Genomic DNA, 27,168 nt, shown 5'->3' on the forward strand with positions numbered 1-27,168 from the left:
CCACCACTGAGAATATCAGTCTGTTTCTGATGTTTTTTTCTGGAGACAAGTGGCTTCTTTGCTGCCCTCCTTGAGACCAGGCCTTGCTTCAAGAGTCTCCGCCTCACAGTGCATGCAGATGCACTCACACCTGACTGCTTCAATTCCTGAGCAAGCTCTGCACTGCTGGTAGCCCGGTCCCGCAGCTGAAACACTTTTAAGAGACGGTCCTGGCGCTTGCTGGTTTTTCTTGGGCGCCCTGGAGCCTTTTTGGCAACAATGGAACCTCTCTCCTCGAAGTTCCTGATGATGCGATATTGTTGACTGAGGTGAAATCTTTCTAGCTGCGATACTCTTCCCTGTTAGGCCATTTTTGTGCAGTGCAATGATGACTGCACGTGTTTCTTTAGAGATAACCATGGTTAACAGAAGAGAAACAATGATGCCAAGCACCAGCCTCCTTTTAAAGTGTCCAGTGGTGTCATTCTTACTTAAAGAGGAACTCCAGAAAAGAAAAACTTGTTTTCTATTTAAAGTACATTAAAAGTTATATAGATGTGTCTATACAATGTATGGCTGGGTTCACACTATGTATATTTGAGGCTGTATTTGGTCCTCATGTCAGGTCCTCATAGCAACCAAAACCAGGAGTGGATTGAAAACACAGAAAGGATCTGTTCACACAATGTTGAAATTGAGTGGATGGCCGCCATATAACAGTAAATAACGGCCATTATTTCAATACCACAGCCGTTGTTTTAAAATAACAGCAAATATTTGCCATTAAATGATGGCCATCCACTCAATTACAACATTATGTGAACAGAGCCTTTCTGTGTTTTCAATCCACTCCTGGTTTTGGTTGCTATACAGCCTCACAAATACAGCCTCAAATATACATAGTGTGAACCCAGCCTATTACTGTATCTGTGCGGTTCTGCCACACTGGTAGCTGATAGAAATCCAGGAAGTGAAAAAAATATGGCCTCTGTGCAGATCCACATTGTCTCCTGCTCCTTCTTCTCTCCCACCTTAGGAGACAAATGTTCCAAGTCTCTGACTCACATTGTGTGTTTGCTAGGCACAGGCTGATGATGTAGAGAGGGGGCAGGGGGCGTGATTCACCATCTCAGACTGGCCAGAAGCAGGTGTTTCAGCTTTGCTGATTGTGCAAAAGTCTACAAAGAAATTAGGGCTATGTTCACACATGTTGGGAGTGTCATTGCAGTACTGCAGCATCTGCACAAAAATGATGCAGTAACACAATTAGATAGTGCTAAACAGCAGAGAGGAGCCGGCACTGCCAATCCCACCTGCACAAAAAACAAGGCATAAACAGTATATCCCATGTAAGATAATATCGGATAAAGTCCTTTTTGTGGGAATCAACTTCAAAGATAAAAGATGCTTGATCATAATATGTGTATGGAAAGGAAAAAAAAAATTAATTAAAAAAGTTCTTTGCTTTATTCCAATATCAGCATTACAGGTAGATAATACAACGTGCTGTGCGAGTGGGACCACAATGAAATTATAAAGTACTGCAAATAATTCAGTAACACAATGAAACTGCAATGTGTGAACACAGCCTAAATGTTCTGCAACAGCTTTGGGTGGGGAATAGGCAGGGTGAAGGACTGTGATGGAACAGCTGAGGGAAAGCATTGCATTCTGGAGCCTGTAGCACTGAGTACATCTGCTCAACCAGGAAATACAGAAACACAAAGCAGAACAAAACCCCCCAAAACAAATGGATTTTTGGTAGTTTCAAAACTGGAATAGATAGGTAAGTATTGTTATATGCTTCTGCAGAAGTTTCATTTTATTTTTTTACCTCTACCCGGAGTTCTCCTTTAATCATGACAGATTGATCTCCAGCCCTGTCCTCATCAACACCCCCACCTGTGTTAATAGAGCAATCACTGAAAGAATGTTAGCTGGTCCTTTTAAGGCAGGGCTGCAATAATGTTGAAATGTGTTTTGGGGGATAAAGTTCATTTTCTAGGCAAATATTGACTTTGCAAGTAATTGCTGTTAAGCTGATCACTCTTTATAACATTCTGGAATATATGCAAATTGCAATTTTAAAAACTGAAGCAGTAGACTTTGTAAAAATTTATATTTGTATCATTCTTTTGGCCATGACTGTATATAGACTATTCCCCTATTGTGCAGCAGTCCCCTTATAAAATAAGCCCCCTCTGTGTAGCATCCCCCTTGTAGAATATCCCCTTCTGTGTAACATCCCCCCATATATTTAAGGTACCTCTGTGTGGCATCCCCTCATATAGAATAGGCCCCCTGTGTAGCATCCCCCATGTATGATAGGCCCCTCTGTGTAGCATTCCCATTATGTTTTGGATGTTTGATACACAAAAAAAATTAAAACTTTTAAAGTTTAAAAAAAGAATTGGCCCACTCAGTGTAGCAACCCCCATATAGAATAAGCCCATTGTGTAGCATCCCCCCTCATTTAAAATAGGCACCTCTGTTTAGCATCTCCTCATATAGAATATGCCTTGCCCCGTGTAGCATCCCCCATGTGGAATAGGCCCTCTGTGTGGCATTCCCCATGTAAGAATAGGTCTCTGTGTGTAGCATCCCCATGTAGAATAGGCCCTTCTGTGTAGCATCCCCCAGGTGGTGAAAAAAAAAACATACTTACCTTTCACATCACTCCCCAGCAGCGTCTCTGTTCTCTTGGAGCTCTGGTCCCCAGCAATATTCAGAGAGCTTCTAATGCAGGCAGTCTGACACATAGCTCCCTGCATCGGACGTTCCTTGATGCAGTGCCACACTGGTCTCTTCGTCCTCTCAGGAAGTGATGTCAGCCATCACTAGTATGTTCTAGCTACAAAATAGCAGGGATTTTGTTGGGGCTGAGCACTCCTTATGTGTACTGAGGAAGGGGAGAGTGAGAGGGACATCAGCTCATTAGGCGTATGCATTATTTAACTGTTGGCACACTTTACGAGTCATATGCAGTACCAGGTGGTCGGCTGGACCAAGTGCTACCACTGGTGCTACTGCCCTTTTCTAAGAACAGGAAATGCCAACTGAGGCCACGACTCAGGTAGCCTCATGGCAGAATTGCCCCTGCCACACAGATCTGACCACTGAAACCCCTACTGATCCTAAGTGCCCCATGCCCCATTATTGTAGCCCTGGTTGCACACACACAGTGTGCTTCATTCATTTCAGGGACTGTTTTGCCCCTGTTAATCAATTCAGTGGGACCCAGGAGTCGATCCGCACTGATCAGTTTGTCACTTCTTAGCCTTGTGAATAGGTGATCTTGAACATCTTCAGATTGTAATACTCCTACATCCGGAAATGAAACAATAAAATGAGCTAATAACATTTTGTATCCAGAAAAAGATGCTATTTCATCTATGATCTACATTACAACTTTAATTTGTATGGTGTTGTTTCTCCTCTTCCAGATCTGCATGTTCTCCTCTTGGAGGATCTTCTGGTCCTCCTTCAGAAACAAGATGAGAAGCTAGTACTTAAGTGTCATGGCAAAACCTCAATGGTGTCCTCAGATACCAAGCAAACATTTAGTCCTGTTATCAAGCTGAACTCTGTGCTCGTCCGATCAGTAGCCACAGGTACTATGTCAATAAAATATTTAAGGTATTCTCATCTGGGCTTTTTATCAGGACAGTTTCTAGGGCATTTTGGCAACAGGGTGAATCTTGATAAAAGTGCACCCCCCCCCCCTACTCAGTTCATCCTTGGGGAAGGAAGGGGGGCTTTTATCAGGATTCGGGTTACTAGGAAGAAGCAATGTGTGTATTGCAGCATAGAACCGTGTGGCACCCCGGCAAATAATGTTCTGCAGAATACAAAAGAAAACATTTAGGGACTCACAGCTGACATCTTCTTTGATCTGAGGCATCACTTTTCGTTTCCTCTCCATCGGGCCAGGCCTCCAGGATGGTTTCTTGCAGCTACAATTCATCTCTTCAGAACCTACCAGACAAACATCTTAGGCTCTGCACATTTCCAGCAACTTCCTTCATTTTTCCCACCCATAGGCTCCCAAACTGTAGTAAATTCTGCTGTTTGGTGCAGTAAAGTAGACATGTGGCTTTCCCCCTGTATGTAGGATGCCCTGCTGTACCCCCATATAGTAATAATGTTTCCTGCTTTGACCTCATATAATAATAATGTCTTTTGCTGTGCCCCATATAATAATGTCTTCTGCTGTGCCCCATATTATAATAATAATAATAATAATAATAATAATAATAATAATAATAATGTCTTCTGCTGTGCCCCATATAATAATAATGTTTCCTATTGTGCCCACATATAGCAATAATGTCCCTGCTGTGCCCCCACATACTGTCCCCCATATAATAATAATAATATAATAATAATAATAATAATAATAATGGTCCCCTGCATTGTCCCATATACTAATAATAATGTCTCCCTGCATTTCCCCCATATTATGTCCCCGAGCAATGTCCCCCATAAAGTTATATTGTCCCCCTGCAATGTCCCCCACATACTAATAATGTTCCCCTGCATTTTCCCCATATAGTAATAATGTCCCCCTGCATTGTCCCATATACTAAAATTAATGTCCCCTGCATTGTCCCCATATAGTAATAATGCCCCCCATGCATTGTCCATGTATAGTAATATTAATGTCCCCTGCATTGTCCACATATAATAAAAATGTCCCCCTGCATTGTCCCCCATATACTAATATTAATGTCCCCTTGATTGTCCCACATGTACTGATATTAATGTCCCCTGCATTGTCCCCCATATAATAATATCCCCCTGCAATGTCCCATATACTAATAATAATATACCTCTGCATTACCCCCATATAGTTATATTGTCCCCCTGCAATGTCCCCCATATTGTCCCCCTGCAATGTCCCCCATATAGTTATATTGCCCCCCTGCAATGTCCCCCATATAGTTATATTCCCCCCCCTGCAATGTCCCCCATATAGTTATATTGTCCCCCTGCAATGTCCCCCATATAGTTATATTGTCCCCCTTCAATGTCCCCCATATAGTGATATTCTCCCCCTTCAATGTCCCCCATATAGTTATATTGTCCCCCTGCAATGTCCCCCATATAGTTATATTGACCCCTGCAATGTCCCCCATATAGTTATATTGTCCCCTTGCAATGTCCCCCATATAGTTATATTGTCCCCCTGCAATGTCCCCCCATATTGTCCCCCTGCAATGTCCCCCATATTGTCCCCCATATAGTTATAAAATCCCCCTGCATTGCTCATAAAAAAATAATAATAATAATAATAATTATACTCACCTAATACAGTCTTCCTCTCTTCTAGCCTCTTCTCTCCTCTTCAGCCAGTCAGTCGCCGGAGGGATCCCCTTAGCAGGTGCAGCGATGCCATCACTGCCCCTGTCGGAGGATCCCTCAGAGATCATTTCCAGGTTACATCCGGGGCGGGAAGTTGGTGGTCCGTGTGGCGCCGAGGAAGCAGGCGGTAGGGCCGACATCTCACACTGCTTCAGGGTCTCTCCACCCGGAGGGCGGTGCAATGGACTGCAGGCCCCGAAGCAGTGTGATATGTCGGCCCTGCCTCCTCGCCGCACGGACCACCAACTTCCCTCCCCGGATGTAACCTGGAAATGATCTCTGAGGGATCCTCCTGCAGGGGTGACTGACCAGAGGGATTCCATGAGTGCGCAGGAGCCAGTCGCTGTCGGGCACCACCGGGCGACCTCTACATGTCGGCACCCCGTGCTGGTGGCCCGGCCCGGCCCGCCCGGTTGCAGAAACGACCCTGCTTGTTATCCCCTATCCTAGGATTAGGGATAACAAGCTGATCGCTTGAGGTCCAATCACTTGGACTCCTATCGATCATGAGAATAGGGACACAATAGCCCTTCAATGAAGGGAGGGCTTAGTGTGCCTGGGCAGCCGTTATTTAGAACGCTTCTCAAAAAAACGGAGCTCCATAAAGAACGAATATAACAGTGGTCACACATACACACAGACAGGCTGAGCGCTCCCTTCATTGTGGAGCGATTGTGTCCCTGTTCTCTGCATAGGTGAGGTTCTGATCGATTGGACCTCCAAGCAATTAACTTGTTATCCCCCTGTCGACGGTAAGAGGATAACAAACCAAAATGGGAATACACGTTTTAAAAAGAGGATCTGTAAAGGACTTTGACTACAGTTACTAATGTCAAGTTAGTTCTTGTATTGAAATTCATTAAAGGCTATTTTATGCTAAATCTATTTTTAGTAAAACATATTCTTTACAAATACATTGCTTTCTCATGAGTATAGCTAGAGGTAGGCTGAAGAAAATTAATCTTTTTCTGAGTTAAGGTTAGCTTAGCTACACCTACAGCATGAAGATAATTGGGTGAGCCTGGCTTAACCTATAGACCTAAAGGTGGCCATACAACTTTAATAGCTGCTGTCTAAACATTAGCTCATTCCACAGCCATTCCTTCTGATTTAACTATATACATGCACACCTGGCTTACCAAGCGAGAGGAAAGAAAACTGCTGGCTGATCTTTCCTCAGGAGGGGGCCTCCTATATACTACACTAGTACTCAGTCCCTTGGAAACTGGTGGGTATGGTCAACTTTTCTCTATTGGACTTATATCTGTTTATAGTATATCTGTAGACTTAATTATTGCCATTAGCCCCAGTTTGAAGTCAGGTTTGAAATAAAAGTTTTTGGGTAGCTACATAACAACAATTAGATTATACATTTCTTCATCAATTTCTGAACAATTAGATTATACCTTTCTGTGTCATCTTATTTGCTATGACAGATAAGAGAGCCTTCTTCATTATTTGCACGTCTGAACTTGGGCCCCAGATATATGAGTTGGTGGCATTGACATCTTCTGAAAAAAACATGTAAGTTTTATGTTTGTAGGGGATCGTAATGTTGCATGAGGTTTTATGTTATATATATCTTCAGATTTGGTGTTAGCATGTGTCTTTCATTCTTTTGGTGGATACATTTTTATATGACAAAATGTTCATCAGGTGGAAAGACCTACTTGAAGAAGCTGCCAAAAGTACCACAAGACATCTGCCTACTTTTTTAAAACCAGGAACTCACAATGTGGTCCATTCCAGAACACCCTCTACTAGGTGAGGTCAAACATAGTCAATCTCTGTTTCTTGAAAGGATGACTTGTTACTCAATGTCCTCGAAATATGTAAAATGTACCAATCCCTAAAAGTCTTTATCTCAAATGTCCTTTTGTCTAAAATTTGCAGTTCGGTGTTACAGGATGCAGGCATCCCGAACATATTGTCTGAAGCTGACTTGAAAACCAATAATGAGGACCTCACAATCGGTGAGTTGTGTACATTAGAGAAACTACATAAAAATAATAATAAAAAAATAATTTGTCACTTGTTACCTAAAACTAATACCTACATTATACCTACATACTCAACCACCCACTCTTAACTATTGGATAAGTAAAATGGAACACTTCTACAGAATGGAGGAAATGCTAGTTGGGAACTTGTGGGCACCATGGGAAAAAAAAGGAAACTCATTCCTCTTCAACAACTCAAACCTCCCCTTAACCACTGCCACATTACCCCCCCCCCATACTCCCATCTCCAATTAAGGTAACATTCTTTAGTATCACATATTACCTACTTGGACTGTATATAGTTTTCTATTTGGAAAAATGTATATGTTCTACTAAATGTGCTTGCACCCGATTATGTAACAACCCTACTACCTTAGCAGAATGTTTTTGCGCTTTTGCTTTTTCCACCTTATGTTTAAAGGCCATAGCGCTTGCATTTTTTCACCTAGAGACCCATATGAGCCCTTATTTTTTGCGACACCAATTGTACTTTGCAATGACGAACTTTATTTTTCCATAAAATATGCTGTGAAACCGGAAAAAAATCATTTGTGCTGTCAAATTGAAAAAAAAAAAGGAATTTGTTTTCATTTCAGGGAGCTTCGTGTTTACGCCATTCGCCCTGGGGTAAAACTGTCTTATTATATATGTTCCTCAAGTCGTAACAATTACAACGATATGTAACATGTATAACTTTTATTTTATTTGATGGCTTTTAAAAAATTCAAACCATTGTTAACGAATAAATGTTCCTTAAAATCTCTCTATTACCGTGCTTATAGCGCTTTTATCCTTTGGTCTATGGGAGGTGTCCTTTTTTGCGCCATGATGTGTTTTTTCTATCGGTACTTTGATTGCGCATATGCATTTTTTTGGATTTGATGCAACCAAAAATGTGCAATTTTGCACTTAGGAATTTTTTTTGCGCTTACGCCGTTTACTGTGTGAAATCAGAAATGTGATCATTTAATAATTCTGGCGATTACGCGCAACGATTCCAAATATGTTTATTTATTTGTTTATTTATTTATATTTCTAAAATGGGAAAAGGGGGGTGATTTGGACTTTTACTAGGGGAGGGAGTTTTTTTTATTAATAAAATAACATTTTTACCTTTTTTTTTTTTTACTTTAACTAGAAGTCACCCTGGGGGACTTGTATATACATAGCACTGATCTCTCTTAGAGATCAATGCTGTGAATATACACAGCAATGATCAGTGAGATTTGTGATACATTGCTTTGGCCTGCTGCAGGCCATAGCAATGTATTGCTGAGCCGGGATCAGTGTCAGTGCGACGCTGAGGCCTGGCCAGAAGAACGGATCTCCCCCCTGCGATCGCATCTCGGGGGAGATCCATCCCACTAGACACCAGGGAAGCACGGAGCTAAGCATCTAAATGCAGCTGTCAGGTTTGACAGCTGCATTTAGATGCTTAATTAGCCGTCGCTGCAACGGGACCCTTGCTGGCTAATAGAGGCGCTCCCCGGCTGTACATAACAGCCGGGAGCGGCGCCCCAGCGGGACCCCTTTCTGAACTCCCCCCGCGTCACCATAACGTATCAGATACGTCATGGGACGCTAAGGGGTAAAGGCCTGTGTGCCATTTAGTGTACTGTTATGTGATACTACCTTGGCATGGTATACTTCTTTATGCCATTAAAATAAATCAAAATAAATTAATTAAAAAAACTGAGTAGGTGCAATTGTAGTGCAGAGGAGTCCAACAGTAACTTAAACAGGTTGGAACTTTAACTGTAGTGTACCTGAAAGGCACAGTTCATGGTAATGATATTCCTTTTTGTAAGTGCTGTTGGCTGACTGAGATTCCTTTTTACACTTGTAACCACTTGACTCACTGCTTTAGCAGGTATACTGGAAATCACTTGACAATCACTGCGCTTAGCAGGTATACTGAATTCTGGTAATTTGAAATTAAGTCTCTTGTTACTTGTACTAGACTTGACTTGGAAGACAGTGGGCTACCTTGTGGGTTGGGGGTGGGGTAGCTCTATCCAGACACTTGGTACTCAGCTTTAAAGGGGTTTTAATCTGAAAACATAGTTGTGAAATGTTGTCTCTTTTCCAGGAAATTATAAGAAACAGGTAATAATGTGTTTTTACTTTTAATTTCTGATTTGTGTTACCATTTTGTCTCTGCAGATGAGAATCAGGATGAGTTTCTGCGGCACACACAGAAAGCTGAGGTTCTTTTGGAAGAACCAGAGGGCCTAGAAAAGGATGATGCACATACCCCCACAAAATTGCCATTTCCATCTCAAGTGGAGGATGCAGGAGGAGGTTTAGAGACCCATTCCACTTACCTTGCCTATCAGTGGCCTTCAGTGAGTGAGGGATTGGCAGAATCTGCTCTGAAGGATGGTAAGATTTAAACTATGCCTTTTTATACCTTGTTTAGTTCTTTTATTTTCTAGATTTGGTCATACATAATCAGGTGTAATTTCTGCTTTGTAATTTCTCAAAAACACACACACACACACACACACTCTGATGTGAGCCCTTGGTTCAACATTTATCAGTTCATCCTTGACTAAAATTCTTAATACTTTAACTTTATCTCTCTTTAGTCCAGAATCTCCGGCAGCTTATTCTACAAAATCTTCTTCCCATGAAACATTCAGAATATGATTTTGCTCCTGTGGCTGAACCTGAGGATGACCACACACCCACTCCTTCAGTTTCCAGTGGAGCTGGGCGACCATGGGGGATGGCGACAGACTCTGTATTAGAGACTCTAGATAGAGAAAACACAGGTGGTCGAGGAGAATTGTCACTGCTACACTCTAGCATCACAGAAAGTGCCACAGCTTTTGTGGACCTTACACGGCAGCACAGAAGGCAAGGCTCTAAAGATGAAGGGACGAGTGTTTGGGATATGGGCGAGATCCACATGAAATTAAGCTCTGAACTAGAGACCCCAAATGATCCATCAGATACTCTTTTCAAGGACCATAGTAATAAAGCGTACAAAGTAGTGAGAAAAGGTAAGAGTATTTATTTGATATTCACACCTGATGACATGGACATGAGTCAGATAGAAATTAAAGGAGAAGTCCACCAGCAATTGTTATTAAAGTATTGTATTGGCCCCCCCCCCCAAAAAAAAAAGTTATACAAATCACCAATATACACTAATTACCATAAAGGCACATAAAGTGCTTTTTTCCTGCACTTACTACTGCATCAAGGCTTCACTTCCTGGATAAAATGGTAACGACCCGACTCCCAGAGCTGTGTGGGCTGTGGCTGCTGGAGAGGATGATGGAGGAGGATGCTCAGTGTCACTCCATTGCCCTGTGTCCCTCAGTGTCCTCCTGCCATCATCCTCTCCAGCAGCCACAGCCCGCACAGCTCTGGGAGTCTGGTCGTGACATGACCATTTTATCCAGGAAGTCAAGCCATGATGCAGTAGTAAATGCAGGGAAAAAGCACTTTATGTGCCTTTCTGGTAATATGTGTATATTGGTGATTTGTATAACTTTTGGGGGGCAATACAATATTTCAATAAAAATTTTTACTGGACTTTTTCTTTAACTAGACTTTTTTTTTTTTTTTAGTGTTTGCTCTCTTTTGATACCGTTATTGGTTCCATTCAGGGATTACACAGCTATTTTGACACCATCCATTAGGTTTACTATATGTGGATTAATTGAAGGTAGAACATTTGGGATATAAATATAGATGCATCCTTTAGTTGGTTAATTCTAGCTTCATAGTGGTTGCTTTTAGTTTAAAGTTTAGGTTATAGTTTAAACAGCAGTTCATCTTTCCCTCAAACCTGATAAGTAATCTTTCATGTGTAGGGCTTTACTAGTGATCAGATGTCATCCTTACCTGCAGCGTAAGTGTAAGAACAGGTAGGGTGGATCAATAGTATTCGAGAGAGTCCTCCAGATATTGGAGGTCTGAGCAGTCCCTTGAATGTTAGATTTGAAGTAGAGTGCAGTTGGATTTGCCAAGGATCCTTGGTGTGTTTTTACACTGATACTTTGAACTATTTTTTCAAGAACGTCCTCTCTGTGTTGCCTTTTCTATATGCAAAAGCATGTATTCGTTTTAAACAGGAACAATGTGTTTCTGATATACACATTCTTATGGTCCTTTTACACGGAGTGATAATTTGCCCAATCAAAATATTAACGATTTCGAAATAACAATGTATTTTTTATAACGATCAACATTTAACCGTAACGATATATTGTTTAAAAAAATTGTTATTGCGCTTAATTCCTAGACGACCAAGGGTTACTGTCCCCAGACGACCCTGGGCATACCGGTACGTCCTGGGCTATGAATCGCGGAGTCCCCTGTCACTTACCAATCTGCGGGGGTCCGATCGGTTTAACGGACCGCCAGAGGTCTCTCACCTTCCTCCGTGCGGTCCGATTGGTGCTCTGTTGATTAAGTCTGCCACAGGCAGGCTTAATCAGCAGAGCACCTATCACACTAATCAATGCTATGCCTATGGCATAGCAATGATCAGTGTGTATAATCCAATAATTATATGTAAAAGTCCCCCAAGGAGACTTAAAATGTGTAAAAAAAAAAAAAAGTAAAAATGTCTTTTTAAATACCCCAAAGGCCCTCCTCCAATAAAGGTTTAAATCACTCCCCTTTCCCATTATATAAATAAAACATATAAAAATAAATATATAATATACCGTAGCATGCGTAGTTGTCTGATCTATTAAAATATAACAATTATCACTAACTGCGAACAGAGGGGAAAAAGTGCCAGGATTACTGATTTTTTGTTACATTATATATATTAAAAAAATAATAAAAAGTTATTAAAACATCAGATCTTCACAAATAGGGTATTAATAAAATTAAAGTAATAAAAACTAGAGATCATGTCGGAAAAAATGACACTCCATACAGCCCTGTGGTGAAAAAATAAAACCATTATAAGTGTCATTATAGGCCCATTTTATTAATAATTAATTGCAAAACAAAAAAAGGATTTTATTAAAAAAAAAAGATATATATCATTAGAAAATATGTGTAAACCTGAATGTGGTTGTGTTCAGATTGACCTATAGAATAATGGTATCATGTCGCTTTTACCATATAGTAGATTTTGTAGACACAGGGACCCCCAAAAGTTACCATATTGCATTCTTTTTTTACAATTTCACCAATTTATATCTTTATAAATAATAATTTTGGGGTTCCATCATACATGTTATAGTAGAATGAAAGATGCCATTACATAGTACAACTACTCCTGTAAAAAAACAAGCCCTTACATGGCCCTGTAGATGGAAAACTGAAAAAGCTAGAGCTTTTGGAAGGGGAGGAGGAAAAAAAGAAAACACAAAAATGAAAATTTGAGCGGTCCATTGAGTCATTTTGGACTTGGTGCTCAAAGGGTTAAGCCTATCTTACACATAGGATTGAATTGTTGAAAGACTGTGTACACAAAGCGATCTGCGAACAATGATTTGAGAACTTGTTGAAAGATCACGATGAATGATTTATCGTTCGCTGTGTTTACACGAGCCGATTATCACTCAAATGCAGTCGTTATCTCGAAAATTCAAACGATAATTGTTTCGTGTAAAAGGACCGTAATGTGTAGCTCCTTAAATTATCAAGAAACAACTGGAATGCCTTTTATATACACTGGGGGGGCAGCACTGCTTTTTTTCTTTTGTAATTGTAAAGCCAATCTAATATTCAGAGTAAAATGCACCAAGAAACTACACTAATTTAAAGGGAACCTGTGATGGCTGCCAGACCCCCCCCCCCTAGAGCCCCAGATACTTACCCCATCTCACCAAGTCCCCCTCCTGGAGCCGGTCCTGGGACGGTGATATCTTTGTCGGAAGCCCGGCGTGCGTGCTGCATAGTTGAGTCCGATGGCCATAGAGAATAAATGGAGCCATCATTCTCTATGGGCGTTAGACTCATCTCTGCAGCACGTGTGCCGAGCTTCCAACAAGGATATCTCCATCCCGGGACCGGCTCCAGGAGCGGGACCTGGCAAGATGGGGTAAGTATCTGCTCTAATGGGGGGTCGGGTAGCCTTCACCACGGCACGGGGTGGAGGGGGGGGGGTGACAGGTTTCCTTTAAACTAGTAAGTCAAATACATGTCTGTCATAATTCCTCATGATTTTGTTGTGCTCTACTTGCTGCATCTTAAAGCAAATGTACCATTAGTTTATTTATTTATTTTTTTTACATAGGCCGATCAGTGCCAGTGCGGGGATCCTAGTGGCAAGGTCTAGGTTCCGCGCTCAGCACTGTTCTTCTCCTGTGCACCTGCCAGGCCCTATGCACTGGGGGCAGGCCTGCCCAGTGTGGCCATATCCCCTCCCCTCTGTAATGCATTTCCATTAGGACCAATTGAGGCATGTCACAGAGGGGAGGTAACATCAACTCAAGGAGGGAGCCGGGCTGGTGCAAGGGGAAAAAAATGAACGAATGGTTAAAAAAAAAAAAAAGGTGTATCTGATGGTACAGTCGCTTTATACACAGCTTTTTTTTTTTTTTTTTTGAATTTTTCAGGTCTCTTTTTATTTCTCTTAAAAAACTTCAAAAACATACACTTAAATGAAGAGAATGGATCTATAGACTGATAACCATAACAAACATAACTGTAGGGATGTGCCCTCCCATTTTTTTTAAAAGGACCCCACAGAATAGGCTGGTCACATGTCCTTCGACTGCTGGGATCCCTAATGGTTATATAGTGTATAACCCATACGGAAATCCAGCAGTGTCACCATTGGAGAAATTACATTGTGCCTATCAAATGTTATACACAGCTCATTGATTTTAAGTCATCAGTTCTGTGCTCAGTAATCCTCTAGCAATAAACTGGGCTTAAAGGGTGGGATGTGCATTAGCAAATGCCATTAAGGAGTCACAGCTGTAAAATAACATGTTTGTAATGAATGTGTCAGGGAGTCCTGGGTCCAGGAATATGGGAGTTCCTTCTTTCAACCCACAACCCCTGTCCCTATCTACTTGCCACCTAGGCTACCCCTAGGGGGACTGTCCCTTAGCCTAACTAGGAATACAAGCCTGTAGACAGAACACACGGACAGGTATATAAAAACCGAACTGGTTAGACAGTCCGAGGTTGTGTCAAGTCCAAATCAGCAAGCAAGCAGTTAAAAAAGTGCAGTCCAAGGTCTAGCATGAGAGGTAACGCAGTACAACATGTATAACAGTTTAGCGCAAAGGCTGCATGGACATTGCTAATGATGTCTTTGCAGCCCTTGCTAAGTGATTATCAAGCCGTGTAATAGGCTTAGTAAACAAGGGCCAATCTAGCAGATCAGTGCTCATTTGCGTTATTGATCAGGCCATCATCGGGTCCTTTTACCCTAAGGGTCCCTAGGGGTACTTTTACACACAGAGATATCTGACAGAAAAGCAGGAATAGATTATAAACAGAGAACGGGTCATAAAGGAAAGACTGACATTTCTCCTCTTCTCCAAAATTTATTCCTGGCTTTGGCATAAAAAATCTGTCAGATATCTGTGTGTGTAAATGGACCATAAGATAATGTGGGGATTTCTGGAGACCAAACATACACTGCCAATTACTGGGTGTAAACGATCAGGGAGGGAGGGAGGCAGTGCTGGACTAGCACTGAAAAGCAGCCCTGGCACACAATCCCCAGTCCACATACAAATCTCCCCTCACCTATGCACCAACTGTGCCATCCAGAAAATTTTCAGATCCCAGGTGTACACAGGTGCTGAAGAGTATCATCACCCTGCAGACTATAGAAAATACAGTAGTGATCAGACCCATTACCCATATAGTTTTTAATCTCCTCATTAGCACTCAATATAGTAGATAACTCCTTCCAGTACTGTCCTATATACAAGTTACTTCCCCCAATAGAGCTTCATATAGTAGCCATTCCACCCAAGAGTGCCCCAAATAGTAGCTAATACTAATACCCCAGCATTATGCAGTGGCCCCACATGAAATTCCCCCACCAGAAAAGCAAAAAAAGTAGCTCACCTGTAACTCGTTCCCCAGCAGCTCTCCTCTCCTCCTCTCTCATCTTCCAGCAAAGAATAACTGGCACTGCCACTGCGCTGCTATTCAGAAGCTGAGGGCTCTGCTTAGAGTAATGACCAAGTGTGTGGGAGCGGTGCTGCCATTTAATCTTTAGTACCACACCCTTTATTTTAGCAGCCTGGGTAGTCCCCCCCAGACCGGCAATCTGGGGAGCTCACTGGCATGGTACGCTACCATGTCAGTCCGGGCATGGAGAGTGGTCACAATACTAGAAAAATGGTGCCTCTTCTACACTATGTGCAAACAAAGGTTCTTGATTTAACAATAACAGCCGTTGTTTGCACAACAATGCCGGTTGTTTTTACATAGTGTGAACATAGCCGAAAAACCCCTCGCATCTAAAATGTGAACTTTCAAGACCAATGGGCAAGCCACATCTTACCAAGTCTAAAGGCCCAACCCACACTGCAAATGAGCGCCGATCTGTTCATTTACTGAGCCTATTACATGGCTCAATAATGCCATAGCCAGGCTGCTTAAACGTCACTAGCCCTTTGCTTTAATCAGCCACCAACTCTGCTGTTCTTATTACATGGAGAGATGTGCTGTTGATGAAAGATTATCTTTCAACATGTTGAAAGACTGCGATCAGCTGATGAGCAAGCATTTGCTCACTCGTCAGCTCATCGTTGGCTCTATTATAAAGGGAGATGGCTGCCTGATTTGGCAGGTTAATCTTTCCATGTAATAGGACCTTTAGTGTGTGTTACTGTAGAAGTTTTTTAAAGTATCTATTGTGGTTTGGGTTACATTTGTAACCACAATTAACTGGAACTTTTTTTTATACATTCATATTCTTCTATATAAGGCAGAGCAAGTGACATTCCTTTTAAATAGTTTAAACGTATTCACAGATTATACAGCTCTGTAAAAAACAAAAACAAAAAACAAAAAAAAACAGGCAGGAAGGCAGGGGGATGCGGGAACATAATAAAGTATACTTACTTGTATACTTGTAGGCATTATATTCCATGCTATACTCAGTTGTGACCAAGGCTTGGAAAGCGTTTTGTGAAGATCTTTCTAATAAAGAAACTGCATTTTACCCGAAGAATGGGTGCTGGACATTTTTCATGATCCTGGTTCCAGGTGTGCAATTCACCTGTGTTGGGACTGCTAGCTGGGTGAGCTCTGTAGTGACGCTCCCGAGTCACCTAATCACTGATTGGCTTAGTGGGCAGTTGATCAGCTGGCGGCTTTCGAGTAGACCTGGAAGCAACACTATGGGGTACCAGGATAGGTACTTTACTTTGTTTATTATGTTCCTGCACTCCCCTGGCTTTTGTATTTTTTAATTTATGGTACGTCTCCTTTTAACTAATTGCTGACCACGCTGACTATAAACTTTCAGGCAGTTGGCCATTAACTCTGTAGGAATATTCCAGAAAAGTAGTGGCACAGAGAATCATGCAGCTGTGAGAGCTGAAAGACTGTTGGCAATCCCCCCCCCAAAAAAAATAAAAAAAAGAAGGGAAATGTTTTTTGGTAGGGTGGGGAGATAGTAACTAACATCTACAATTAAATATTCCCCCTGTGAATTGTCAATCAAATTTGCACACTAACAATCTATCAGCTGATTTTCTGTTTTACTTTCTAAAGTTTATTTTTGTTTTGTCTTTTCACCACATCCCCCTTCCTTTTTATTTATTTTTTTTAATTTTCTCTCTCTCCTCTTTTTTTATTTTTATTTTTTCTATGGTGTCTTCTGCACAGCTGAGGTGGTGGGCAGTAATGATGTCATACCTTTGCCAGGCAGCAGCCAATCAGAAAGAGTGTTGCAGGAAGCTGGCGGCGGAACGGTTTTAGATGGTAAATCTTTTTTGCATTGTAAAAATTGATAGGAGATGTTGGCCCTAATCACCAAAATGTTGATGAAATGCTATCTTCTTACCTTAATTTTGTTCACTCTGTGGCATCACCCTTCTCATATAAAAAAAAAAAAAAAAAAAAAAAATATATATATATATATATATATATATATATATATTTATATTTTGAAGGTGGTATTTTAGATTGTAGGTTTGAAACTTCTACTTGTAAAGGGTGGAACATTTTAATATATGGTCTCTATTCTCATTAATTTCCTTTAATTTTAGCATGAAGCCAAAGCCTGATTACTATGGACATCAGGGGTAACTGTCTCAGAAACCAGACCTTTAGGGCCTATTCTCACGCTCTGTAATCCACTGAGGTTACAGAGTGTGAAGCTGTGCAGTGGACTCTCAGCTCTTCCAGCTTTATGGAACCATATGATTCCTGAAGAGCTGTAAGTGTTTAAATCTTCCCTGAACTTAATGCCCTTAGTAAGTAGGTCATCCCTCAGTTAGTAGGTAATCCTCAATTAGGTGATTGCCCCCAGTAGATAGCTAATCCCCTCTTTAGGTAAATGTCCCCAGTAAGTAAGTAAACACCCCATTAGGTAGATTCATAAAAACCTAGAAGATTGTCAGCAGAAAAAGACTACTTGGTTCATCTAGCCTGCCCTTTAAGTATTTCCTTTCTTATTATTTTAGTATAGATATATGTGTATCTCAGGCATGTTTAAATTCTCTTATTGTAGATTTACTTACTACATCGGCTAGAAGTTTGTTCCAAGCCTCTACTACTCTTTCAGTAAAGTAATATTTTCTCACGTTGCTTCTTTCCCCTGAGTAACCTCTCTCTGTGTCCCCTTGTTCTTGTCTTCAGTTTTTTTCAAAAAACACTTCCCTCCTGAACCTTATTTAGTCCTTTAACATGTTTAAAGGTTTCTCTTCTTTCCTACAGACTATACAGATTCAAATTCTTAATTCTTTCCTGAAGTGTTTTATGTCTGACACCTTATGCCATTTTTGTAGCCCGTCTTTGGCCCGTTCTATTTTATATGAGGACGGTAGGTAATCCCCCAGTAGGTAGGCAATGCTCTAATGCTCCAAGTAGGTAGGTAATTTCCCCCTTAAATTGTGTCATAGAGTGTGGCTAGACTATAATCCCTGTGCTGTCAATGGCGTAGGGTGCCATGAAATGTATATACTGTACTGGAGCAGGATCTCCAGTTTACCACCTGATTCCCTAAATCTGCAATACCAGGCACAACCCATTGACATTGTGGTTGTGGCAGGCGCGGACTGGGCCACCGGGTAGCCGGGGGATCTCCCGGTGGGCCTGCCCCCCTTTGAAGGGCCCTGTGCTGGAGGTGGGCCTCCTGTTAAGCCTCTCCCTATGATTGAGAGATCAAGGGGCCCTCAGCTGCCTTCCATGGTGCTCTAGTGATGAGAGAATGGCAGCAGGGTCCATTCTTTCACTCCACTACTGTAAAGTCATGCCCCCCTCCCCCTGCACTGTAATTGGTCTGGTCCGGTCCTAATCAGCTCCCGGATTGGCTCTCTTCCTGTCTGTCACTAGAAACGAAATGCAAAAGGACAGCGCTCCATAGCGTGGATCAGTGATATAACAGGGAGAATTTAGTGTGTCCAAAAAACTCTCACCTGGTGGGGTTGTGCTGTAGTCGAGGCACAACACTCATTAACGCATGTGTATGAGGACCGCAGCCACTCCCGCTATCCCAACGGAATAATAAATGTAAAAACACCTCCAACACCACAAAACACGGTTCCAAGGGGCGCAGGTCCAGAAAGAATAAAATGATAAAAAAATACTTTGCTTTATTGAGACCCAACGCGTTTCGGAGCCGTACCGGTTCCTTTTTCAAGAGATGACTCTTGAAACCTTGACTCTTGGACCTGCGCCCCTTGGAACCGTGTTTTGTGGTGTTGGAGGTGTTTTTACATTTGTCTGTCACTAGAGGCTCCCTCTGTCCCCACAGTATACAAACCCTCATGTGTGGCAGCAGGGACATGCTGAAAGCTGCACAGAGAAGCAGCAGGGCCCGCTCCATCCCTCCTGCAGTGATGCCTCCCCCCCTCCTGTTGCTCTGCTCTGCTGTCTGTGTCGGGAAAAGGGGGAGAGGCTGCCGGCTGCACAGAAGAAAAGGTGGAGATGGAGACTAATGGAGGCCCTGGAGCTTTCAGCATAAAATAGTCAGTGTGTCAGTAAGTGCAGAAGTAGGTTAATGTGAGTGTCTGTATATTTGTGTATCCTTGTCATCTGTGTTTGTGTGTGTGTCTTTGTAGTGTGGCTATCTGTGTGTGTGTGTGTAGTGTGGCTGTGTGTGTGTGTAGTGGCTGTGTGTGTGTGTGTGTGTTGTGTAGCTATCTGTGTATGTGTGTCTGTGTAGTGTGGCTGTGTGTGTCTGTGTAGTGTGGCTGTGTGTGTGTGTATAGTATGGCTATCTGTGTGTGTGTCTGTTTAGTGTGGCTATCTGTCTGTGTATGTAGTGTGGCTATCTGTGTGTGTAGTGTTATCTGTGTGTGTGTGTATGTAGTGTGGCTATTTGTGTGTGTGTCTGTGTAGTGTGGCTATCTGTGTGTGTGTCTGTGTAGTGTGTCTGTGTGTGTGTAGTGTGGCTATCTGTGTGCGTGTGTCTGCGTAGTATGGCTATCTGTGTGTGTGTGTCTGTGTAGTGTGGCTGTCTGTGTCTGTGTAGTGTGGCTGTCTGTGTGTATGTCTGTGTCTGTGTAGTGTGGCTGTCTGTGTGTATGTCTGTGTAGTGTGGCTATCTGTGTGTGTGTGTCTGTGTAGTGTGGCTATCTGTGTGTGTCTGTGTAGTGTGGCTATCTGTGTGTGTGTCTGTGTAGTGTGGCTATCTGTGTGTGTGTGTGTCTGTGTAGTGTGGCTATCTGTGTTTGTGCACATTTATTATGTATATAGTGTATATTATATAATGTAGTCCTATGAATGCTTATAGAGAGACAGAAATGGAAGGCTCTCTAGAAGTTTTCTATAGATTTTATTATAAATGTATGCAGTATGCATGTAGACTGTACAGATAAGCATAGACTGTATGTTGAAAAACATAAAACATAGATTAGAGATAGTGTATACTCTCTCTTTAGTCTATATGCTTATATGTAGGGTCCACATGCACTCTGCATACATCTATATCATAAAAATGAAAGTCTGTCTGTCTGTCCGTCTGTCTGTCTGTCCCATATAGACTTCCAAATGCCTGAACCGTTTGACCCCAAATTTGGCACACAGATACATTGGGTGCCCGGGAAGGTTTAAGCGAAGGTCCCGTCCCTTCCCCCGCCAGATGTACAGGAGAGGAGGGGGAGGGGGAGGGGGAAGAGCGGCGCCCCATATAGATGAATTGGAAAATCTCCACACTGCACACACATAATTAGCTGCAGCTGCCCAGAGAAAACGGCATTTTCACAGGGAGTTGTGGTTGCTAGGGAAGCTGCCTCACAACGTCCACAGTAATAACTGTTAGACCCCCTACTCCATCTATACAGTACATGTATATACAGGACCCCCTACTCCATCTATACAGTACATGTATACGGGGCCCCCTACTCCATCTATACAGTACATGTATACAGGACCCCCTACTCCATCTATACAGTACATGTATAAAGGACCCCCTACTCCATCTATACAGTACATGTATACAGGACCCCCTACTCCATCTATACAGTACATGTATACAGGTCCCCCTACTCCATCTATACAGTACATGTATACAGGACCTCCTACTCCATCTATACAGGTATACAGGGCAGTATTACCAGCTGCTGCTGCCCTAAGCACTAAACCTGAAGGTGCCCCATCCTCACTCACCAATTAGCATCAGGACTGGTAGGTAATAGCTCCACACGTCACATTTAACACCGCCACACCAGACCTGACCAAAACCACCACACCAGACCTGACCAATACCACCATACTGTGAGGGGATAACACTGCCACGCCAGACCTGACCAATACCGCCATACTGTGCTGAATAACACCGCCATACCAGACCTGACCAATACCGCCATACTGTGACTGGATAACAACTCCATACCAGACCTGACCAATACCGCCACCCTGTGACTGGATAACAACTCCATACCAGACCTAAACAATACCGTCATACTGTGACTGGATAACACCGCCACACCACACCTGACCAATACCACCATACTGTGACTGGATAACACTGCCATACCAGACCTGACCAATACCGCCATATTGTGACTGGATAACACTGTCATACCATACCAAATAAGACCGCCACACCAGACCTGACCAATACGACCAAACTGTGACTGGATAACTCTGCCATACCAGACCTGACCAATACGGCCACACTGTGACTGGATAACACTGCCACAGCACCTCCACCAACTCTATACTACAGGAATACAGAACCCCAAACTATACACTACAGGTATACAGGACTCCCGAACTATATACTTCAGGTATACAAGACCTCCACCAACTTTATACTACAGGTATGCAGCACCTCCACCAACTCTATACTACAGGTATACAGGACCCTCTATACACACTGACACTTTATACCCGGGCAGCACCGGGTACATTTTCTAGTTTATAATAAACTAGAAAACTTCAGTGCTCTCTTGCTCCTCGTTCCCTGATCACTGCCGGCGCTATTACATGCGTCAGCAGCGAGTGGGTGAGTATGGGGGGCCTGCCCGGGTGATTGCTTGATGATCCTTCGGGCAACCCATAGCAGATAGCAGCGGTCTGATGCCGACACTCTTTTTCCACCGAGCGACTTCAGCATATTGCTGCTATATTTGTCATTTGTCTTTCAACATGTTGAAAGATGAATGACTGCAACGATCAGGTGACAAGATTCATGTTGACTGATCGTTGTCTTCTATTACACAAGACGATTATCGTCCGTAACAGCTGATATCGGACAAATACGGCCGATATTCGTTTCGTGAAATAGGGCCTTAAAGTGACACTGTCACCCGCTTTGTGCATTCTGACATCTCTACACGGGTGTAATGGGTAAATTTAGCGTTTTTCATACCTTATTTCATATCATACGTCATGGTGTTTGTTCAAGTAAAAAGTGTCCTTTAATCAACTGCCGATTGTATTAAGTGGGCGTGGGCATTAGCACCACTTAGCCCCGCCCACAATGACACAGTTGGTCCCGCCCCCTTGACACCCATTGGTTGGCTGACGTAAAGGGGGTGGGGTCTAGACCTTTCGGCCAGCCTGTTCCAATGGCCTGCGTTGTGGGCGGGGCTAAGTGGTGCTAATGCCGCGAGGCCACACCCACTTAATACAATCTGCAGTTGATAAAAGGACTCTTTCTACTTGAACAAACACCATGACGTATGATATGAAATAAGGTATGAAAAACACTAAATTTACCCTTTACACCTGTGTAGAGATGTTAGAATGCAAAAAGGAGGTGACAGTGTCACTTTAAGAGCTGGGTAGTGCCCTTGAAGTATGTGTCTGTGTATGATTAGATGTATATATGCAAGGTGTTTGTGTATCTGTGTGTATCTCTATATGTGTGCATGTGTACAATGTCAGATTATTCCTTAATCCAAATGTACTATCAGATTTATGTAAAAAAAAAAATTACTATACTGTGCTAACATGAAAGGTTTGGCATTGGTTATGTACAGTATATAAAGCGATTAGGCGGCACTTCAGGAATAGTGAATAATAAAGTGAATTTATTCACCCATAATGTGCGGTACAACGTTTCAGTTTCTCGATGAAACCTTTTTCAAGCAACACAGTATATGTATGTAGGATGGGCCCCTAGAATCAATTTCCCTGGTGGGCCCAAGGTACCCCAGTCCGACACTGGGTTGTGTTGTTTATTAGAGTATGCGGCCATAACTTTTTTCTCTGTATTCACACTAAACAAGAGTGAACAAACCTGGACTTGGAATATGTGACTTTTCTAGGAAATGGTTAAAGGACAACTCCCATAAAAAACTTTTTCCCTATAATTGAAGCACATTACAAAGTTATATAACTCTGTAATATGCTTCAATCACCTATCTACCTCCCTTTCCTGTTTTTCCCCCCCTCCACCCCCGACCAGGAAGTGCACTAAACTCACACATACCTAATTACTATCGTCCCCAGGCTCTTCTCTCTTCATCAGCAGGAGGGCTGGTCTAGCTCCTGTTACACCAGCCTCCCCCTCCCCTGCCTTGTCAGGTGACTCAGCTTGCTAAGCTCCCATTGGCTGAGCAACTGCAAGCCATCTGAGTCCATGTCACTTGCTTATCTTCCCTAGTGACATGACTCATTCACTCACTGAGTCCACTCGGCAGCAGGAGAGAGTATGAGGGGAGCGGGGAGCTGCCTATGTGCCGGGAGTCTTTCATGAGGGAAGATAAGCAAGTGACATGGACTCAGATGGCTTGCAGTTGCTCAGCCAATGGGAGCTGAGCAAGCTGAGTCACCTGACAAGGCAGGGGAGGGGGAGGCTGGTGTAACAGGAGCTAGGCCAGCCCTCCTGCTTATGACTCATCGTCACAAGAAGGAGCTGAGAGAAGAAACTGGTGACGACAGTAATTAGGTATGTGTGAGTTTAGTGCACTTCCTGGTGTGGGGTGGAGGGGGGAAAAAGACAGGGAAGGGAGGCAGATAGGTGATTGAAGCATATTACAGAGTTATATAACTTTGTAATGTGCTTCAATTACTGGGAAAAAGTTTTCAATGGGAGTTGTCCTTTAAGGGGAGTTCATATTTACTATTTTATATACATTATTTGCTGTTTGGTTATTGTTATTAGGGGCATTATATTTTATTATTTTAATGTGCTAAAATGCTGCTAATGTCACTGAATGAAGACAAATACATTATATGTAGAGATGAGCGAACCGGGTTCGAGTCCATCCAAACCCGAACGATCGACATTTGATTAGCGGGAGCTGCTGAACTTGGATAAAGCTCTAAGGTTGTCTGGAAAACATGGATACAGCCAATGACTATATCCATATTTTCCACAGAGCCTTAGAGCTTTATCCAACTTCAGCAGCCACCGCTAATCAAATGCCGAAAGTTCAGGTTCGGATGGACTCGAGCATGCTCGAGGTTCGCTCATCTCTAATTATATGTATATGATGAAATGATGATTAAAAGCCATTGCGATTAGAAGCTATGCAAGAATCTTTCAATACCTTCGGTAGTAATGATTCACGGTGAATCCATTCAGAAAGGCTCTTTTAGTCTTTTCACATGTTGTGCTAAAAAAAAAAATATCTACTTTTCTCCTATTAATCTGCACTCAATACCATATGATAAAAATGTGAAAACAGAATTTAAGGATGCGTTCAGATGCACAGGATCCGCAGCACATTTGAGGGTGCAGATTTGATGCTGTGTTGAGTTATTTCGATTGGATCTGCTGCGGATCCGCACCATGAAGTCCACTGCGATGCTGTATGTGTAAAGCTACCCATTAACTTTTTTTCTAATTTATTAAAAATAAAAACTAAAATTTCACATGGACATAAGTATTTAGACTTTGTATGATACCTAAAATATAGCTCCAAGCCCCCCCCCCCCAATCTCTTTATCATCTTTGAGATTTTTTTACACCTTGGTTGGTGTCGCTGGTGGTTAATTCAGTTGATTGGATATGTCTTGGAAAGACACAGCTCTTTTCTATTAAAGGTCTTACAGCAAACAAATGTATATCTGAGCAAAAACCAAGCCATGAGAGGGCAATTCAGTTGATTGGACATGTTTTGAAAAGACATAGTGGGAGATTTATCAAACTAGCGTAAAGTAGAATTGTCTTATGCTGGGTTTACACGGAGCGATAATTCGCCCAATCGTACAATTAACGATTTCGAAGTAACAATTTTTTTTTTATAACGATCAGCGTTTAGATGGAACAATATATCGTACAGAAAATTCGTTTTGCGATCGTTTTGCGATCGCTTAAGCCTATCTCGCACATAGGTAAAATCAGTGAACGACTGTTTACACGGAACGATCGTCGAATTTTTTGCGAACGACGATTTAAGAACATGTTAAAAGATCAAAATGAGCGATTTATTGCTCGTCGTTCGATCGTTTGCCGCGTTTACACGTACGATTATCGTTCGAATTTGATCGTTATCGTGCAAATTCACACGATAATCGCTCCGTGTAAACCCAGCATTAGGGTCTGTTTACACACACATTATCTGACAGATTTTTGCAACCAAAGCCAGGAATGGACTATAAACAGGGAACAGGTCATACAGGAAAGACTGAGATTTCTCTTTTTTTCAAATCCATTTCTGGTTTTGTCTGCAAAAATCTGGCAGATACCTTATGCTAAGTTTACACGAGGCGATTATTGGCCCGATCGTACGATTAACGATTTCGAAGTAACTTTTTTTTTTATAACGATCAGCATTTAGACGGTAAGATATATCGTACGGAAAAATCGTTTTGCGATCGTACGCCCTGCCGCCCTGATCACCACCCCTGCCGTCGCTCCGATCGGGGGGCGATCAGAGCGGCGGGGGGGGGGGGGGGGCGATCGGCGCGGCGGCGGGGGGTAAGCGATGGATGAGCGGGGGGGCCGGGCGGCGGGGGGGGCTGCGAGCGGGCGGCCGGACTATCGCGCGACGACTGTTTACACGGAACGATCGGCAAATTTTTTGCGATCGGCAAATGACGATTTATGAACCTGTTAAAAGATCAAAATTAACGATTTTTCGATCGTTCGCCGCATTTACACATACGATTATCGTTCGAATTCGATTGTTATCGCGAAAATTCGCCCGATAATCGCTCCGTGTAAACCCAGCATTAGTTGCCCCTAGCAATCAATCACACTCCACCTTTCATTTTTCAAAGAATCTGTGAGGAATGAAAGGTGGAATCTGATTGGTTGCTAGGGGCAACTAAGACAATTCTACTTTACACCAGTTTGATAAATCTCCCCCATAGCCTTTTCTATTTCTCTATAAAATGCCTCACAGCTACCAATGTATATCTTACCAGAGAGGAAAAGAACTGCCAGTGAAGCTCAGAGACAGGATTGTGTGGAAAAAAAACTGACACACACCCCTCTCACAGGTGGGTCCAGGGATCCACAATAACAATAAATACTCAGCCCACAGGCACATGACCTGCAAATGATAGCTGGACACAGATGTAGAATGCCAGGAAGTCAGGACTTCAGACACACTGCAAGTATTGTTATATTCATCAGACATCACTAGACTACAAGTGATCACTACCCCTTTATATGAAGCACCGGGTACAATGGTAGTCAGGGATGTTTCTAGGTCATTTGAACTACAGGGCGAATCTTGCTAAAAGCCCCCCCCCCTCCTCCTCAAATGATGGGGGGGGGGGTTGTTACTAGGAAGAAGCAGTGTGTGTATTATGATATAGAGCAGTGTTATTCAGCCTTTTTCAACTTGGGGCAAAAAAAGGCATTCAGTGAATCACAGGTGACATTTTTTATTTTATTTATTTCAAATATTGTTATTGGGTTTTTCTAATTTTACCAATAACAATACACTTACATATCAAAGGAAGATATAAATAGGATACAATATAGTAAGTTTGAAAACAATTTTGCTATAAAGAACAATAGAATCTAAAGAACAAAAATAAATGCTCTATAGGATAGAAAGAAATGTAGATAAAGAATCTGTATCTTTAATTATCTATCATTAAGGAACTCTGAGTACTCCTAGGGTGCCCTTTGCCTCCCCCATCTGATACCAAACAGTATTACAAAAGTGTTTCATACCTTCCCTCTCCTTCCCTCTCCTCCTGCCACATAACCTTTATGAGAAAAAATTCCCATTTTTTTAATGAAATTTTTTGTGGAAACATCTTTGTTGCGTATTGCATCCAGCATTTCCCAATGAAGAGTTTCTTTAAGCGAGGTTGTTAGCTCAGAAATAGTGGGAAGTGTGTCAGAAATCCAGTA

General features: G+C 42.3%; 1 protein-coding gene across 6 annotated transcripts in view; it reads left to right on the forward strand.

The window, feature by feature from the left end:
* The window catches only part of ARHGEF11 (Rho guanine nucleotide exchange factor 11), a 630,876-nt gene that overhangs the window by 489,899 nt on the left and 113,809 nt on the right, over positions 1-27,168 (forward strand). For 5 of the 6 annotated variants that reach the window (XM_069949394.1, XM_069949396.1, XM_069949399.1 and 2 more), the window contains 7 exons: positions 3,423-3,590; positions 6,777-6,864; positions 6,997-7,104; positions 7,234-7,313; positions 9,504-9,722; positions 9,929-10,345; positions 17,121-17,216. In XM_069949394.1, coding sequence (XP_069805495.1) covers positions 3,423-3,590; positions 6,777-6,864; positions 6,997-7,104; positions 7,234-7,313; positions 9,504-9,722; positions 9,929-10,345; positions 17,121-17,216 — 1,176 coding nt within the window. The remainder of the gene's footprint in view (positions 1-3,422; positions 3,591-6,776; positions 6,865-6,996; positions 7,105-7,233; positions 7,314-9,503; positions 9,723-9,928; positions 10,346-17,120; positions 17,217-27,168) is intronic. The other variant, XM_069949398.1, reaches the window with a different exon arrangement.

Source organism: Dendropsophus ebraccatus, chromosome 13 (genome assembly GCF_027789765.1).
Source record: "Dendropsophus ebraccatus isolate aDenEbr1 chromosome 13, aDenEbr1.pat, whole genome shotgun sequence".
NCBI classification, from domain to species: domain Eukaryota; kingdom Metazoa; phylum Chordata; class Amphibia; order Anura; family Hylidae; genus Dendropsophus; species Dendropsophus ebraccatus.